Here is a 19,633-nt window from a genome sequence, read left to right as displayed (position 1 = left end):
AAAAGTGCAGGAGTTGCTTCCTACTTTTATTTATAGTACTTTATTTATTTGTTTGATCGTGATTTGGGGCCAGAAGTAACAGAAATCTGAATATAGCATTTGATAATTAGCCAGAGCTAAGCCTTTCCTATGTGGGCACCAATAATCTTGTTTGTGCTGTCTTTACTCAAGATCACCCTGTTTCTAATTCTCTGTTTAATTGTATTCCAGATTCTGTTATCAAAATCCTTCAGCTTTCTCCAGTACTTTGCTGCCAGGTTTCTTGCAAGTCCTGACAGCCTAAGAGGTCCTTCTGTACCTAAGATATAACATTTCCTAATCCCCAAGGGTCCTTTAAAATCATATTTTTAAAATCAAGCTTCTCTGTTTCCATGGTCATGTGTAATTGTGAATATACCTTTTTAAAGATACTGCCTTTGGAGACTGGAGAGAATTAATGAAAATGTTCAACCTGAAGTATTTTGGTATTGCTATTTACCACTTCAGTGTTATATTTGTTACTTTTATTCTTCACATATATTCATCTAGGTGTTGTCTGCTTCTATGTTCTTTGCATTATTGGATTCAATCCTTAAGTAACCTGTGCCTAGGAGGAAAGAGGCAGCAGTTGTTACAGATGACTGGGTCAGTAGCAAGGAAAACAGTCACAGGGTTAGCAAAGGAAAACTGCTATTCCTCCTTCACAGAGAGTTCTATAGGATGAAGGACTAATAATTGCTATTATACAAACTTTATGAAACTTTGAGTTTCTTAATACAGTTACATGTCCTCATTGTATCAGTCTGAAATCCCCTCTGTCATGATACAGTGGCTAAAAGATTTTTAAAAAGAATTGCACTTTATCACAGTTTATAGTACAATGATTTGAGTATGATTCCTCACTGGAATTGATAAGAATAAAATATAGATTAAAATGCATTTGAAAAAAGAATAAATCAAAATGAAACCATAGTAAGTATAGCAGCATAAGCATTCTCAAAATAATTTAATAATTCTAAAAATGGAAGAAATTGTCTGTTATTTGCATGATAGTTACCGGTTTAATTTATTACTGAAAAATAAAAGGGAAAAAAGGAAATTTCATCATATAAAAAGTGTGGATAGTCCTGGCTCTCATAGGAGCTAATGCAATTACGCATTTCTGAAAATTATGCAAATACTAAATAAGATTTCTTTTTACTCTGCCAGTAATAGATGAGCACACCAGGCAATACATTGTAAGCAAAGAAATGACAGTGATATTTATGATGAACAATGTATTTTTGCTAATGTATCGGAACACCTCAAAGACTTTAGAGTACTCCAGTTTTACTGGTGAAGCTCAGTAGTAGATTTTCAATGGCCACAACTGTTACTGCAACCCTCACTAAAATTAAAGGTTAGATTTCTAACTGATGTCCCTTCAAAAATCAAATCTCAGATACCTGGGAAAGGTCTGTCTTGATGAAGAAATAAAAGACATCCATCTTGAGATCACGACTGTGACTGTTTTTAGCACGTCATGTTTGTATTTCTGAATTCTGGCTGTAAGAAGTCCATTGTTTGTGTTTTCTCCTCCTTCAGGTCTCATGGAAACCACCTCTGATACAGAATGGCGAAATCCTTAACTATGAGATTCGCATGCCTGATCCACGAATTGTCATTGCTGGAAATACTTCATCAACATTAAGTCATGTGGTGACTAATCTTATACCTTACACAAACTACTCAGTTACTCTAATAGCTTGTACTGGAGGTGATGGCTTTCTGGGAGGCTGCACAGAGAGTTTACCTTCCAGCATAACTACACCTTCAACAGTTCCTCAGGGCGTTAGTCCATTGTCTGTGACGCCAATCAGTGAGTCCTTTATCGCCTTATCTTGGCAACCACCACTAAGGCCAAATGGTCCTCGTCTGAGGTAAGCTTTTAGTTGCAGATGAGATGACAGTTTTCTTCTCCATACCTAAGTCTGACTTAGAAAATGCTGGGCAATGCAGACTTGATGATGTGGTCTCAGTTTCTCCTGACCTTCTGAAGCTGTTTAGGATTCAGGAGTCCATGAGTGGACTTAACAGAAATTGGAGATAGAGCAGGGTGAACTTTGAATCATTTTGAATTTAAGAAGACTCAGGAATATTTAGAGCACCTGTGGCATCTGTGTTGTGGAATTTACTTTTCAGAACACGTTCAAGAATCCTCCAGGTCTTTCAGACTGGTGCTGAAGAGCCAGACTCTCTGAAGAGCCAGAAGGAACAAGCCCAGGATCTTTGCAAAGGCATAGCTATTTTGGGCTGTAGGATCAGCCACTTTCTGGTGGTGAGCTCAAGCAGCACATTTCACTAGCGAAATGGCAAGAAAAGCATAAGATCTCTGTGAACATAAATGTTTAATGCATACATATGCTCAATACTCTGTGTGAGCTAGTCCAGATAAAGCGAAAGTGACCATTTGGTAGTGTGATGCAGCAAAAAAAACAAAAACAAAACAAAAAAAACCTTCAAAACGAAACTGATTAAGAAGCTGTGAATGTGAGAGTTCATGAGGAAGTTAAAGAAGTTAAAGTGCTACAGGTTCTTGGTCAGAGCTGAAAATGGGAACAGGAAGAAAGTATTTGGTACAGCAGGCTGGATTTCTCCACAGGTACTAGAATAAAGCATCTCCTCCGAGATTTTTGTAGAACAATGGGATGAGGGTCTTGGCTTGAATCTATCGATTACTGAGTGTGTGTGTGTGTAAAAAACAAACAAACAAAAAAAATGGATTTGAGTGCATGAAGATTTAGAAAGATAAATATATCTTTATACATTTATGCATAATTTTAAAAAGTCAAATGCTTCAGTCTAGTGCTTTAAGGTATTGTGAAACATTGTGCATGGACTTACATCTCTGTAGGCCATATGTGCTGGCTAGTAGCTCTCTTCTAAGTGTATCGATGGGTTCAATAATTATCTTGTAATTCTTAAATTCTTGTAATGCTGTTTCAGTTGCCTATATTATACCACAGTAGCTTGACTCTTCAGGCTTAATTAGGGCACAATACAACTGAAAGAAGTGATTGCTCTACAGAGGAAAAAAAAAATGAAAGTTTTCGAAAAGCAGTCTCTGTTATTCTGGAGTTAACAACATGACCATTTTACTATAGATTACTCAAGTAATTCAGCACGACCTACATTTGCAGACTTCATTTCCTTCATGGTGTGCCATGCTGCCCTCAACAAGAAGAACCACGGAAGCAGCTGCTCTGTACAGCATGACGGAGCAAGAAGTCTGCTACTCTGCAAGCAGAATAGCAGCAGCAGCTGCCAGTGGGGGTGATTTACACATGATCACCATTCAATGTTAAAAAAGATTTTGATGTTTTAAATGGCTTGTCTATGAATTACATTAGAATATGCTAGGACTATTCCTAATAAAATTGTAATATTCTGTCTTTGGATTCTGTTGACCACTGATGAACCACTCGTGAAGTTGTGCTTGGGGTGTAAAGTAATCTGAATATTTTGATGAAGGTGCAGTTCAATTATTTTTTATTTGATTTCTGTGGTTATGTTCCCAGCTGATACAATAATAATTTTGTATATCATCACTGAGGTCAGTGACACAATGCTTGTTCGTACCTCTTGAGGGTTATTTCCCCAAATTAAGGGGGAAAGTTAGCTGGAAGTCGCATGTGTATGTCCTAGTTTCCATGGAGCATAGGAAGTCTCAGCTCTCTTGTAAGAGAGCTTCTCATCTGATTTCTGCTTTTGAAGCAAAAACTAACCACTGAATGCAGTACCTATTAAATACTTGGGTAATTTGGGGTCTCAAATCCGGAATGATACTGCCCAATGTTTCCTCATCAGACTGGAGATGATCTTGCTACTCTAACAAGGCTATATATGTCAGTATATTTTCAAGAGACGTTGTCATTTCATATTCTGGAACAGTGTGTGCATATCAGGAGGCATGAGTCAAGTCTCTGTAAGGCACTGTGACTGGGCTATTTGGACTTGATGTTGATAGCATTTCCACAAGTTTGAAATCTGTGAATTATTAAATACATTTATACTTTCAAATAAAAGTGCTCATTTTCCATTTTCATAGTTTAAGTAACTCAATGTTTTAAATCATGAAACATTAAAAAGAATGTTTATCTCAGAAAGTTTACAGCTGTGAAAACAAAATAATGTGTGGCTTTAAAAAAATTGGTATTTTCTTTTTTTTTGTGTGTGTAATAACATTAGTTGAGATAATCCTGGTGTTCTGCTTGTCTTTTGTGTTAGATATGAGCTCCTGAGACGTAAAATCCAGCAACCACTTGCATCAAATCCCCCTGAAGATTTAAATCTGTGGCACAATATTTACTCAGGAACTCAGTGGTTTTATGAAGATAAGGGTCTTAGCAGGTGAGATTACAAAAACTATAAAAACAAATGCTGGCATTTTGTATAGTGTATGTTTAATAGTTCAAAGTATTTCTTGTGTCTTTATGTAGTGAACATATTAATTATGTAATGAAATATTTTTTGTCACCATCTTTGCTATTAATCATTCTAATATGCAGGGATTTATTATTACTCTGACATTCTTGACTCTTTCATGTATTGTATTGCTTTAAAAATCAAATGAAAATAAATGTCATGTGAAATTTTAACACTGTCATACTCATGTAACAAACCATTTACACTTATGTGTACATACGCCCTAGATGTGTACATACGCCTAGATTTGGCAAAATCATAGCACAGGCAGAATGACTGAGAAGTCCTATTTGGAATACATTTGAAACTTGGTTTCAACACTGTTTCTGTTACCAGTTCAACTTAATGATTGCCTTAATATCTCCAAATGCAGGGAGAGTATTTAATGCACTTTCAGCAGATCTAATTTAAGGTCAGCTTTGTGTTAGCTTCATTATAGTTAAATGCAGAGTGTTAAGAGTAGGGAAATGGAGGGCGGCTTCTGTTTCTCAGGATGTTATGGACCTACTGTGGGGTACAGAGCAGGGCATTTGTTCTAGATTAGCCTTAGTTTCCCCATCTCAAAGTCAAAGCTACCACCTCTAAAACAAGTAAACGTTCACATTAGGAATCTCTAATGGATGGTGCAACACAGGTTCTGCATTGTTTTTTTGTGGGTAAAATCTTGGGAAAGCATTCATGGAGGGTTTGAGAATGTGTGTGTTCTCTGCGTTTGTGTGCTGGCATGCTTTGTGAGGATTGCATATCAACCACTGCCCCTCAGATAGCTTCTACTTTTATAAGAGCTGCGTGAGCATCCCTCCTGAGCATGACGTGAACCCACAGAATGTGACTTCTGAGTGTTGTATAGGCTGAACCAAGCCAAGGACTACTGCCTCTGGCTTGGCACTGACAGTTTGCTGGAAGTCATTGCTCATTTTTGTCCACTGCAATAACTGATCATGGAACCATTCTTTAACCCAATCCTGCACAACTGTCCATTTCTTTCTTAAACCACATTTGAAATTCTACATGGAGTTTCGTTTATTTTTAGTTTAGCTCTTCTCAGCAGCCTTCTCTAAGGTATGCAGCACTTATGCTAGCACTTCTGAGGGGGCAGTAAGTTCCCACAGGGAACAGTAACAAGTCCTTAGGCACAAGGACCTTTTAGGTTGCATGAGCTATGGCCACAAAAGTGTACTTAACACTTGGACACACCTGAATGCTTCTTTTGGAGAGGGTTCTGCAGCTGCAGCTGTGTTTCTGCAGTCAACAACTCAGGAGGAATTTGTGGCTGGAGAGAAGATGCTGCAGAGAGAATGAAGCCTCATTTTTCACTTGAAGAAAATCTGTATATCAGCATCTATTTTACATGTTTGTGTTTGTGACATACTACAAGCATGTTTCAGAATAAGTGATTTTTTATTATATTCCAGACAGAAGTCTATTTTGATAATGGTTGCTTCAAATGGCTTTTTCATTTCTAGTAGGTTAAGCCAAATGTCTTCTATTTTCATTGTTGGAAATGTGGATCCAAAAATGAATCTCTAATTGTCATCCTTAATCTGCAAGACTAGATCCTACTCCTTTTTGATTACACCTGCACTACAATGTCCAAGAAAATATTACATGTTCACAAGGGGTGTGTTCACAATTTATATTGTCAACTTTTTTCAAAAAATGGTTATTACAGTGGGAGCTAGCGAGCTCCAATTAGTTTCCTTTTTTCTCAGTAGAACTGGTAAAGCTTAGCTCTTTCGAAAGTCAGGCTGGGTGGGTGCATAAAGTAGGGTTCTGTAGAAAAAAAAAAAGTAAAAGGAAATATAAAATGACTTCTTTTTGTAGAGAAGTCTCTAAATGTTAAATATTTACAGTTCCTTTATTGTGTCTGTAGACAGTTATTCCAGTGATGCAGCTTCAGCAAAAATTTGTTATCGTGTTCCTGTGATTGTGCAGTTTTGTATGAGGGTTCTTATGGTGAAAACAATTTTGAGATTATGAAATCTCCTTTAAAATACATTAATATATCATTTGAGTTAGAGAAGAAATTATGGAGTGACAGTCACTTAGTTTACTAAATATACATGTAGTATTCAAAAATCTGTGTAAGTTGAACATCCACAGTTCTGAAGAAAATTACTTTATTAAACAGATTTGCATTATTAGATGCTTTTTTTCTTTTTTTTTCTTTTTTTTTTTTTTTTTCAGTGGGAGAGTCCTGGCTGTGTGGTGAATCACTTTTACAAATGAGACTCTGCAAGTTAAAATCAACGGGTTTCCCAAAAGAGGAAAAAAGCCTCATTTGATTAAATTCTGATCCAAATTTTGGCAGGTTGCCACTGCTGTAATTACATATTGAATTGAGCTATAATCTCTCAACACCTCAGAAGCTACAACTATGAGGAAGTGAAATAACGTGCTTTATTTTTGTTACCATGTTAATGGTCCTGAATTATTTCCAAAAAAAAGTAGACAGCTCTTATAGAGCCTTCATTGGTGCAAGCCATGCAGCTGCAGTTTTCTGGGGGGTGGAGTGGGGGGAGAAAGAGCAAAACTTCGGCACAGACAGAAGTGTTAGAGCAAATTTTTTCTGCATCTGCATTTTTTTGTTCAATGTAAATATTTTTAAAATGTCTTAGGTACACAACATACGAGTACAAGCTCATAGTGCACAACGAGGTAGGATATACATCAAGTGAAGAAGTGATAGCTACTACATTAGCAGGATTACCAGAGAAAGGAAGTATCCTCATTGCACGTGCTGTTAATCATACTGCTGTAGAAGTGGAATGGTCAAAACCAAGTAAGTGTGCTTAGTATTTATTCCAGTAACTAGATGTTAACCTGCCATCACTTACGTTGGTCTGCCTTACTCTCATAGGAAACACAGTCCCTGTCTTGATTTATAATGCAGCTAAGTGTCCTTGAAAGGAGAGGAAAGAAAGGTGCCTGTTTTGCTATTTCTCAGTCATGTTTGTATTTATTATATGGTATTTCTGTGGAATGAGAATAGTGAAAGTGAAGAAATAGTTAATGCAGAGAAATCTATACAGTAGTACGCAAAATCCTGTATGTATTTCATCTCTTTGTATGAAAATTTACATATATGTTCCTTCAGATGAGAGAATCCCCTTTCTCTGTCTTTTTGCTCTGCTCCTTAAAATGAATTCAGCCAATTTCTTTAGCTGGTTTGCTAAATACAGCAGTGGGGAATTTCTTCATGACTTACATGCAAATGATTTTATAAGGACTGGGTGGTGAATTGCAACAAATGTAGTCTCTTTATTTTATAATTGTATGCCTGAAGTAAGCATGCTTATAAAAACTGACAAATGTAATAGATCTGAAGCAGCTCACTGAAGTTTCATTACCTTAGTAATCTAAACCTCTGACCTTCTAGATGTAGGTAATGCAATCTGGTTTTATTTTCATTCATACTTTAGAAATTTCCTCCAAATATGTTTATGAATACAAAGGTTAAATGCCAAGGCAGGGCCATTCATCACTAGAAAACCTAAACATATTTAATTACTTTGTATGTTACAATAATCACATTAACTATTTTGTATACTCATGTTTCCTTTTTTGGTAATATTAATTTTTAAATATATTTTTTCTTTTTTTTTTTTTTTCTGGGAGCTTGGGAGTCCATAATAGAAATTGCCTTGCTATCTTTATTTTTCTGGAAAATGTATTGGAGTCTTTTGGTCTTTTAATTATTTTTATTCTTTTTATCTGTGCCACCTAAATAAAAATAATACATCACTCCATTAAGATTTTTTGTTACAAAATTGTTTATTAAATCTGCAAATAAGTCTGCTTATGGCTTTTAACAGTGCTATTCTATTTTCCAGTTAGTTGAGTTCTGTTGACTGGTACAGCGTGTCATCTAAAGCAATGTTTTAGTACTTGAAGTTTTTATCACAATTATTTTTTTCATCTTGGTGCCTACTGGAAAAGCAGTTGCATTTGATCAGACCTAAATTTAAACTATTTGACAAAGGATAGATAAAATAACAGACTACAACTGAGTTACTGAAATGGAGAAGCAACTAGCTCAGACCAATGAATGTCCTTCCATGTATAACCAGAAAATGGTACCGTTTTTTCTTCCCTTCCCAGGAGAAGCTACTACTGGGTAAAAACACACTTCAGAAAGAAATATTAGTTTTTTGTTGTTGTTGTTTTTGTTTTTTTCCCTATGAATATAATGCTTCTGAGGGTATGATACATTTATATGTACATGGTATCATGATTGTTCTAAAATAACAGCATGTAGATTTCCATTTTCACTGTGGCCAAAAGGCTTTCTGTGTAAATTTGAATGGAACGTTCATTTCCCATGGCTAGAGCAGTAAAACTGGAATACAGTACTTTGCAGGGCAGGAAGGGAAAAAGAAAAAAAGAAAAAAGAAAAAGTTGAGTTCCCCATCTTGAACTAGTGGCATAGGGCAAGGTTTTATGCTCTTCCTGCTATCGAGGTAAAAGACATTCGTTTGCAGTGGCGAGCTACAGGATCTATGCACCACTGCTAGCAATCTTCACCTCTGAGTTTACTTACAGATTCTACCATTGTCACTAGAGGATTTAGAGAAAGAAGGCTTTCCCAGTGTTGGCTAGGATGATGGGCCGTTAATGACACTTTGGAAGAGCATTCTGTACCTGTGGTTATTGGTGTGTGGGAGGACATTAAAAACACTTGATGGAATCTCTCTCTCTCTCTCTTTTTTTTTTTTTTTTTTTTTTACAGTAAGGGACTCTGCATAATAATTTGCTTTTCAAGATAAATGTTGTGAATAAGAAACTGGCTGACTGAATATTTCTTAGTTGATGTCTCAATGTTTTTCCTTTCTCAGCACTACAAGACTTGCAAGGAGATGTTGTGTATTACATCCTCTTCTTGAATTCTACTGCTGATAGAAGATCTCTGAGGATTCAGGCTGATAAAAACTATACAGTCATAGGTGACTTGCAGCCCAACACAGAATATCAGATATTTTTTCAAGTTTTTAATGGAGCCCACAGCATCAACAGTGAAGTTGTGCATGTGACTACCTCAGATGGAGGTTGGTTAGCCCTGAATGCAGCTTGGCTTAAACTCTGAGAATGAAATTGATTGATTTTTGTTAGGGTTAAGATCAGTCATCCTTCCATTATAAAATTTCCGGTATAAGAGGAAAAAGGGCTAAAACGCTAAAATGCTTAAGTGCTGGTTGTCATCATGTGGTAGATCAATAAAGGGTCCCACTGAGACAGAAGCAAAAGCTCTAATAGCAGATATTAACCCACTTTGTTCTCATCTTCTCCTGCATACTCCTGTCTGCGTATACTAAGTTTGGAACTGAGTTCATATCAATAAATGGTGGAATTTAAAAACAATTAATGTTCTTTTAAAAATATTTGCTCTGTGAAGCGATGTGCTTTTGACATGACAGTCGTATATGGGACCTTTCCTGAGCCACCAGAAACACTAGGTGTAACTTTAACCCCTGAAAAAAATTATTTATGAGTCATTTCTATGCCAGTTAGCAACTGCATGTGCGTTAAGGAGTAGGGGTGAGGAACAAGAACAAAAAAAAGAAGTAAATCTAAAATGTGTTCAGAATGGTCTTTCTAATCTTTTTGCTTTATAAAGTCTCATTATAAACATTATAATATCATTACCTCAGAAGCAAGTGTTCCAGGTCATTAGCAAAGCCCTTTAAGTGAGGATTCCATTTCCTTTGTGATGCCAAAGGTCAGCACCTTTTGTTTATAAAATAGAATCGATTGTAAGGACAATTTTTCAACTGGTAAAGATGGGTTCTTATGATAAAAATAGGTCTTTGCATGGTTATTTCTGACATGCTTAGATAATTATGTAATTTAACGCTAAGGGAGGTTTCTTTTTTTTTTTTTTTTTAAATAAGTGTTAGACTTCATCATTACCTATAGTAATCAACATTCAAATCCATTTACATAATGACAATATCACATATTGCTTCATCTTGCTTCAGCTATGAGGCTGATAACGTCACGTTCCACCAGACATAAGGTATTTTGGTCTCAGGTTTTCCTTTAAAAGCAAAATGCTTTGTTTCTCTCTCTCTCTTTCTCTCTTTTTTTTTTTTTTTTTAAGATTGGAGGATTCGGGGAGACATAAAAATAATGTTTATATGTTGGCAGTGCAGATGGGTGAATAATTTATCATCATATCTCACTGGCCACATACCACTGATGATTGACACTATGCTGGTGGTATAAAGCATTTTACCATCAGCTCTCATGGTTTCTAACTGAGAGTATAATAAGCCAATTTACAGAAGACTACAGACTGTGATAACTTCATCAGAGGAAAGCAGATAAGCAGTGAACCCTTTGCTAAACCTAAATACTAATCTGCATTTGGTTAAACAAGTGCTTTTGCAGAGACAGCTGGAGTTTATTCAGTTTCTTCCTTTATTTCTAGAGCCTGAGGGCATGTTCCCTCCAGAGGTTGTCATCATCAACAGTACAGCTGTACGTGTCATCTGGACATCGCCTTCAAACCCGAATGGTGTTGTCACAGAGTACTCTATCTATGTAAATAATAAGCAGTACAAGACTGGAATGAACGAGCCTGGGTCCTTTCTTTTAGCAGATTTGTCTCCATTCACTGTATACAATATACAGGTTAGAATATTTTTTCTGTGTTGTGTAACATACTTTGATTTTACATAATATTTATGTACTTCCAAGGTGAATATTGTTATATGAATTTCTTTACATACACGAACATATATTTGCACTGATGTTTGTATGTGTGTATACATACAAGGCATAAATTTATTTTCAGTGTATTTTAGGTCTGTGTACTGTTTTCATAACACAGATTTCCATTATTTTTTTTTTCAAACCATCAAAACTCCATTTACTTTCCCTTAAATGCTCTGTGCTACCACATTAGCAAATCCCTAACATACATTACAGAGAAGCAAAGATTCTACTCCTACTCATTAAAAGAAAATTGCAATTGTTTTAGAAACATCAGGCATGCATAATATATCAGCATGAAGAAATAATGATATTGCATTTGTCATCCTTTTATCATTTTTTTTCTCCTCATCGTTCTGAGGAAAAAGCAGAGCTGTTGAAATCATAGTAGTACTTCTTATGCTGTTAATAAGTACAACAATTTTTTCTTTGCTTTTTCCTTTATCTTTATATTTGCCTCTCTAGACAGATATCTATTGAAAGACAAAATATTATATGTAGTATAAAAATAATAAATGGTATCTTTCTATTCTTAAGTTGAATTAATGTGTTCAAGAAATGCAGTTTGACATTTAATTGTAACTATTCTTGTCTATTTTGTTCAGGATGGGTTTGCATTATATTTTAGAAGGACTTAGTAGTAACTATGTGTACTCTGCTCTGAAAAATTTGCATCCAGATACTACATGCCATAAATAAACATCACAGGCAGGCATACCATAACAGATTTCTATGTTCCAACCCCTCTGAAACAGCAAACCTCCATCCATGAATACACATATGACTTTCTGAATGCTGCTTGGAAACACATTTGTCTTTTCTCAATAACAATGCAAATTCAGAGTACTGCCTCACTTATAGACCCTCTATATTAATTTACCATGGCCACCTTCTGTTTCTTGAGATGTTAATTATTCTTCTCTTTGACTTTCTTAGTCTTTATACTGGACTTACATTTGCATCAATGTGATAGGTAAAATCAAAGTGTTTTTTGTTTTGTTTTGTTTTTTGTTTTGGTTCTTTTTTTTTCTTGTCCTGAAAGCAATATTACCGCGGATGCATGTACGTCTCAGTGGTAATCTTCCTGCATTATCTTTCTTTTCTTTTGTGCCCTCTTATTTTGAATAACCTCTGCCTTGCCAATAGAGAAACAATGTTACTATCCTTCACTTGTTATTTGACTTCACTTCTGTTTAGTTTAATCCCAAGAATTGGAAGGAGTAAGTTTTTATTTCTGTGGGATTTTTAATAACAAAGTATATGTTTTGTATGTGTGTTTTTATCTTTAGCCTAATTTTCCAGCATAGACATGAAGGAATAGAAGATATTAAGGAAAAATATCCTTATTTTTATTTCAGAATGTGTGGTACATGTAGGAAACTGAAGTGAATTACTCGTGAACCAAAATCAAAGTATAGTGCAATATTGTCTTCCTATCTTATTACAGTTGGACAGTTACATTTTTTTCAGTGTTACGTATGAGATTCTGCTTACAAAACACAAACAAATTCACTTCAACACTGTTGATGATAATTTAATAGAGAATAGCAGTAGGTATTTTAGATGGCTGCGTGTACTCTTTTTTTTGAAAATGGTGTGGGGAAGTGTGATACGGCACGGTATATCTCTGATAGATATACTTATCTCAAAGTAATGGTATTTTCCTGGCTGTACGTAATCTGTTAAGTAGAAAAGAAGAAAATCTTGGTGAAGAGAGAAGTCTAAACAAGTAGCAGAGTTAAATAATTTCTGCAGCTTAGTATTTGAAATTCACCTTCTTCTTCATCAGATTGAAGCCTGCACAGTGTATGCCTGTGTGAAAAGCAACAGGACCCAGATTACAACTGTGGAAGATGAGCCGAAGCAGCTGGCAGCACCCATTATTCACGTAATTGGCTCAAGGTACTATGCTGAAGGTAGCTGGCATATATCAGATCAATTTGTGGCTGGAATGGGGACCAATCTCGCATTGAATAAGGTGCATTAAAGAATTCAGTGTACAGCTTGTAAAGGTTTTTCATGGTCATTATATTTGATCTTGGAGTTTTTGGCCAAATGAGCAACTAAAGAAATCTCACCTTTGATTGTATAGAGTCATTCAGGTATCACTGTGCTGGGATAATAAGTAAGGCATAAGTGGAAGTAGTTAAAAGAAGTTTAGAGGATGAAAATTATCACATTTTGCTGTCAGTTAAGAAGAGGGAGATTAATGCTCAGGGAGCAATGTGATGCTGATAACGGAAACAGAGTAATTGTGGGTAAAAAAAAGTCACCCATCACAACAGTAAGAATTAGTAAGTTATCTTAAAAGGCATACACATCTCTGTCTCGTTGAAACACTGTTTGCAACCTGCACATCCATGAAATCCACAGGCACGGACAAACTTCTTAATTGTAAAAGGAGTAACAGTTTTGCAGTATTTAGAAGCTGCCAAATAATAACATATTCAGTGATTCTTTAGGAGTTAATATCTTCCAAAGACAGGCTAAAACAAAGCTTGCTAACACATTTTTTCAGAATTACACCAACAATAAAACAGTTAGCCTCCTGTGTGTATGTTATTGTTCATATGATTTTATTACATTTCTGGTAGAGTATGCTCATTAGCAGTGTTTCTTTTGTAGAAAAAAAATAAATAAATCTTTTTTGTAAATAACAAAAATCTAACAACTGAGCCTTCTGAAATGGCCAGCACGATGGATTTGCTCCTCCAGTCTCTTAAAGACTTCCGTTTGCTGTTTATCATTTCTACATTTTGCTTGAATTCAGCATTTGTCTCCGTATAAGGGTGAAATTAAGCTTGCTATTTTTCTCTCACACATCCAGATATAGTCAAAGCTTGTTTGATGATAAGAACTCAATTCAGGATCTCATCTTTTGCCCTTGGCTTTAACTTATGTGTGCCTTTGTCTGTATTGTCTGTACTGCAAACACTTATGCATGTTTCTGCTATTATATATAGACTAAATATGTCACAACACATGAATGCAAAAGGATCAAAAATGCCTTCCTACTTTATAATCTGCTCAGCCAGAAGCAGACTCTGTTTCTACACTGCTTTTTCCTACATGTCATATTATCATCAGCTGTTCTTATATCCCAAAAGAATACTAACTACTGATCGATTGCCCGGACATGTCTGGCCATGGCCTACACGTGCCCCGGGTAGTTCATTTATTTGCCACGGTGGATTTGCTAGAGTGGAATTTAATCAATAGCTAATTCATTAATTCTGGTCCTCGAGTATGTAGGGATTGTGCAGTATAAAAATGACTGGCTGGCTTCAGCTTTGATTGAAATATGACAAACACTACAGCTGACAGCTTCAGCAGGTGGTGGGCTGAATATGAATTTTGCTTATTTATCCTCCATAAAAGAAAAAGCTTGGTAAAAAAAAAAAAAACAGTTTGTGTAGACAAGAGGACATTTTAATACATATCTGTCACCAGACAGAGAAAAAAAGCATTTATACAGTATAGGCTCATGGGATAGTTGAGATACAATACAGATCATGCAGTTTATTGTCTTTAATTGGAATCATAGTGTTTTTTCCTCTTCTGAATCAGTTTAGTGGCCTGTATTATTGATGAGAATGCTGTAGGATAATGTCTTTGTAGCATTCACAAATAATTGTTTTAAAATTTGCCTCAAGGTGCTGCATGACATAAATTATAATTTCACCCACCAACTTCTTAGAAGTCTTTCTGATAGCAGCTCCATCCAGACTGTTCTAATGAAGGTTATACCACTGGAGCCATTATAAATACCTTACTTTTCCACCCCTTACAGTTAATAATTCAGCTTCAGGCTGAAACTTGGCACAAAAGGTCACAGTCCTAGAACTATTATTTTATAATGCCAAACTTCTAATAGAAAACAGTATGGGACCCAATATGGAAGTCCTAAGTCACGTTCTGTTTTTTTATGTTTCTTGTCTTGTTTATATTTTTTTGGATGGGAGGGTGTGTCAGGGTGTATGTGTGTGTGCACTGGTGAATTCTTCACTTTGGTGTTCAGTAGTGTGGAGCTTAGGGAGGTTTTTGTATGAGATGCTGTGCATGGGTGAATGAAGTGGAGGAACTATCTCAAATTAATATGTTAGAAGAAAGGTTTTAGAACAAATAGGCAAAACAGTAATAAACTATTGGATCAGGAGTTCTGAAGGAGCTCACATATGAAAGTGTCAAACTACTGCGCTGTGCAAAATGGCTTTTAATTTGGTATTGGTACTGCAGGAATGGAAGATGACAGTGTAATGTGGATTTCTCCAAAGTGACTGGGGAACTAAAGACCAGTAAGTCTGATTTTCCATACTAGGAAAATTGCTGGAATGTACAGATAAAAAAACGAATTCATAACTATGTGAATAAACATGAAATGCTGGGAAAGATTGTTGTGGAGTCACGTCCAGCCAACCAATGACAAGCTGATCAGATATATCCAGAGGACAGGCAAAACAGAAAGTCAGGTTTCTCTAGCATACTTATTTTAATAGCACTTTCCCTTAAGTGTTCAGAGCAGTGTTCCTGTGGAGGAAACCTGATCAGTCTCCCTACTAGGAAAAACAAGACACAGAAAGAATCAAAGAATTTTGTAGCATTGATAGAAGTGCAATGATTTTTATCTGACTTTCTGTACTGTCATACTGCTTCTCTAATAATATTAGCACTGCAGTCCGTGATACGAGTAGTTAACTCTTGTACAATACTACTGAAGTAGTTGTTCAGTGTATGTGATCTCCTGATGAGGAGAGTATTTGATCCACTTGTCATTAATAATAGCAACGTTCCCTATCTTAAGAATTTCAGGTTAATCTCGTGCTTTTCCTGTGATTTTTTAATTACAGTAAATTAAAGTCATTGAATCTCAGATTTGATTTGATTTTTTAATTTAAACCTTTGTATTTGATAAAACTAATACAATAGTTGTTCTCAAGATTCAAAAATGAGGCCTTATTATATTTTTAATCTTCATGGTTAAAACATTGTTACTATGTTGAGAAAAATCAGCAGTAGTTCTCATGGCTCGTGAACACTTGAAGCTGTTGATACCTGAAGCAGGCAAAAAACAGAATTTCCTTTCCTAACCCTGGTTTCATGGAATCATAGAATGGTTTGGGTTGGAAGGGACCTTAAAGATCATCTAGTCCAACCCCCCTGCCATGCAGGGACAACTACCACTTGATCAGGTTGGCCAAAGCCTCATCCAGCCTGGCCTTGAACATTTCCAGGGGCATCTACAACATCTCTGATGAGTCTGTTCCAGTGCCTCATCACCGTCATCATGAAAAGTTCCTTCTTTATATCTAATCTAAACATGCCCTTTTTTATTTTAAAATCATTACCCCTTGTTCTGTCCTTGTTTATCAAAATGTATTTGAAATGTATAGCAAAACCATGAAATACTGGCATTTTTCATGGATTTTTTTTTTTTTTTAATGTTTCTACCCAGAAATGCCAGAATGGATTTTCCTCACATGCTTGAAACAAAGGATTTTGGTCTGTTGCTCCAAAAGCAAATATAATTTTGTTGATCAGTTTGAAATTGTTCTTTATCATCTGGAACTGCTGTAGCACCTTGTAGGTGTTGCAGTCTGAAGCAGTTCTTGTCAGTGAACCCAGTTACCTGCTTAGGCTGTGCTTTCTGTGGGCACCATACGTGGTACAGCTGGTTGCATGCTGAAGGTCCCATCATGTCCCTGTAAATCTGCACCTGTTTCTTCAGACAGTAGCTATCAAAAAACTGAGATACTCATTCACATCTGTAATCTCATGGAAACCTTACTACTTTATTTAACTGAGCCATGGATCGTTCTTACTGTGATGCTTTCAAAACCATCTCAATTTGTCATTGGTAGCGAACATCAGAAGATATAGATGTAACTGAAACATTCATAAAATTGTGAAGGAGTCTGCTTATCTGGGAGTACGTAAGAGTTGTGGCTTTATTGAAAGGTCATACGGGGTTTTACCCTTTCAGTGGCACTATGCAGTGAACTTCCATGCCACATGATTTACTTGGGCAGCTGTAGCTTTACATGATAACAAGCTGTTTCCACACCAAATGTGTATCTGTACATTGAATAATAATAAAGTGATTGCTTGTTAAATGAAGAAATACATGTTGAGTTCTGCAGAAAAGGGAAAATGTTCAAACAATTGCATCAATTCTCTGGCCTAGTTTGAAATTATTTTTGGGGGTAATATGGCTTGCAAAACTGAAAAAACTTGCACAATGCTTTGAAAACATACATTTGGGGGTCTGAATGACACCTGCAGAAAGCAAATTATTCTAAGTAATAACTAGAAGTGCTTTCTTTGCTCCTGTGATCTATACTGTGCAAAGACCAGGAGAGAGTTACAATAGCATTTATAAAGTTGAAGTACTACCCTTCTTGTCCTTTTCTTTTTATCTTTTTTTTTTTTCTGATATATATATATATATATTTTTTTTTACAATATAGCTTCCTGTTTTTATGTTTTTAAGTTAAATCCTGTTACATTATTTAAATGTAGATATTTGGGTGTGTATTTACACGCACACAGATGTGTGTTCAAGTCCATGTGTTAGAATATATAGTGAATACAAACTAGGCATGTATGGAATATGGAATTAAACCTATGGTTCAAATGAAGACCTTGGAATAATAATGCTGCCTCTGCAAGTCACCTATGAAGTTATTCCTTCACAGGTGACATTAACTCCTGTTCTCAAAGGCTTATTGCTCTGTATTCCTCTGTTTATATCTCAGGGAAGTGAAATAATAGTTCAGTTATTTTATTCTGTTAAGATGTCAAAGTTTATCTCAGCAGCTGCTGTTTCACTGTAACATTTTTCACGTTAAATTAATGCTAATTTATGATGTCACTGGCATTCTGACAGTGGCTGTGTAATTGGGACGTGGAGATCAAGAAGAGGTATTTGGAGCCTGAATATATGCTATACAGTGTTATAAGTCCTCCTATTGATCTACTTGTAGCACTGGGATCTCCTCCTCTCTAGCTGAAGCAGAAAGTCATAGTAAGAAAACGCAACATTGCAGAGTGATTATGCAGTAAACGAACTTTTCCATGTAAAATGTGTACATGATAAAAGAGCAAATTTCTGTCTCAAATGTCCCTTTGAGACATACATTGCAATTTTAAGTGAGATTTTGAAGCCAACACCTGCACATTTTTAGTAGTGACAAGCATACTAAAGTTTAACACAGCTTTTCCCTTAAGATACTTTCTTCCTTAAACTGATGATAGCCTAATATCAAACTTGAAATCAAGAACAGGATTCTTACAGACAGTCTTTTGTGGACAGCTGCAGTCATGCTTTTGCACTGAGTCAGAATTATGCTAAACACTTGCATTTTTTACTTCTAATTTTGTCAATGAAAATATTTAAGTATACTGTTTAATGATGTTATTAATTCTTATTTTCTATTAATTATGTGTTGAAGAATAAATTTCAAAGGAACGTGTGTTTTTTGCATTATATTTTTAAAAGCAGGGAAAAGGCAAGATGAATGCAAATCTATTCTAAATGGTGACTGAATGTGAGCAAGCTGCACTGGCTACAACTTGCAGTGTGGGGTTGGTCCTTTGTCCCCCAGCTGCCTGTCCTCCACCAGGATCCTGTTTGAGGATGGAATGGTCCCTCCAGCCTTGTCAATAGAACTTAGCTACAGCACCAAGAAAGCATGCTGAATCCTTTCACCTACCACTGAACTGCAATGGTTGAAATGCTAGAAAAAAAATTATACAAAAGTTTTCAGAAGCATGAACGTGATTTCTTTTAAATAGAAAGACTTTGATTACAGTCTTTAAGGACTTTGATTATGTGTGTGATTCATTTTCCCAGAGTTTTATCAACTATTGATACTTTTTTCAAACTTTACACCTTTTGGTTTTATTAACGAAGCTGTGAAATTCACCATCCAGAGGGATATGTAGGATACTTGAAATACTTCACTCCATGTGAACTAATATAATGTGGAACTACTACATGCTAATCATTTAATGTAATTATATGCAGAAACATAAATACTTTAAATAATCTAACAGATGTTAATTTTCTGCTTATTGTAGATCTCTTCAAATCAACTGGGTATCGCCGAGACAGCCAAATGGCATTATTCTAGGATATGATCTCTTACGTAAAGCATTGAAGAGGTGCGCCCCAGCAGCAGGGAGCAGCAAAAGTAATAGAATGTGCATCCCTCTAGAATGTAAGAAGCATGAAAATATCTGTGGAGAAGAGTGTTATCACACAGAGCTGAAGGTACATGTTTATTTTTAAGTTAGTGATATAAGAATTGTTCTTTTTGAAATGAGTGTGTAAACCAAACCTCCTTAGTTGTCAGAGGAAGGGAAGTGAAGATTTTGCTTCTTTCAACATTTTAAATATGAGGCTCTGATACATGTCTTGAAATATTTTTAAATCATATGAGGATATTTGAGCTTAATATGGGGACAGCTGTGCAAAAATCTC

The 19,633-nt window shown here is 35.8% G+C and overlaps 1 protein-coding gene across 1 annotated transcript in view; it reads left to right on the top strand.

Annotated features, from left to right (window-relative positions):
* USH2A (usherin) overlaps positions 1–19,633 on the top strand; it is a 419,834-nt gene that overhangs the window by 299,757 nt on the left and 100,444 nt on the right. The window contains exons 42-48 of the mRNA XM_080585038.1: positions 1,564–1,898; positions 4,246–4,368; positions 7,062–7,225; positions 9,279–9,488; positions 10,871–11,073; positions 12,944–13,056; positions 19,231–19,423. Of these exons, the coding sequence (XP_080441164.1) occupies positions 1,564–1,898; positions 4,246–4,368; positions 7,062–7,225; positions 9,279–9,488; positions 10,871–11,073; positions 12,944–13,056; positions 19,231–19,423 (1,341 nt within the window). The remainder of the gene's footprint in view (positions 1–1,563; positions 1,899–4,245; positions 4,369–7,061; positions 7,226–9,278; positions 9,489–10,870; positions 11,074–12,943; positions 13,057–19,230; positions 19,424–19,633) is intronic.

Source organism: Anser brachyrhynchus (assembly GCF_964034855.1).
Source record: "Anser brachyrhynchus genome assembly, chromosome: 3".
In the NCBI taxonomy this organism is placed as follows: domain Eukaryota; kingdom Metazoa; phylum Chordata; class Aves; order Anseriformes; family Anatidae; genus Anser; species Anser brachyrhynchus.
Note: the sequence above shows the minus strand (reverse complement) of the source record. Positions and strands in the feature narration are given on the sequence as shown.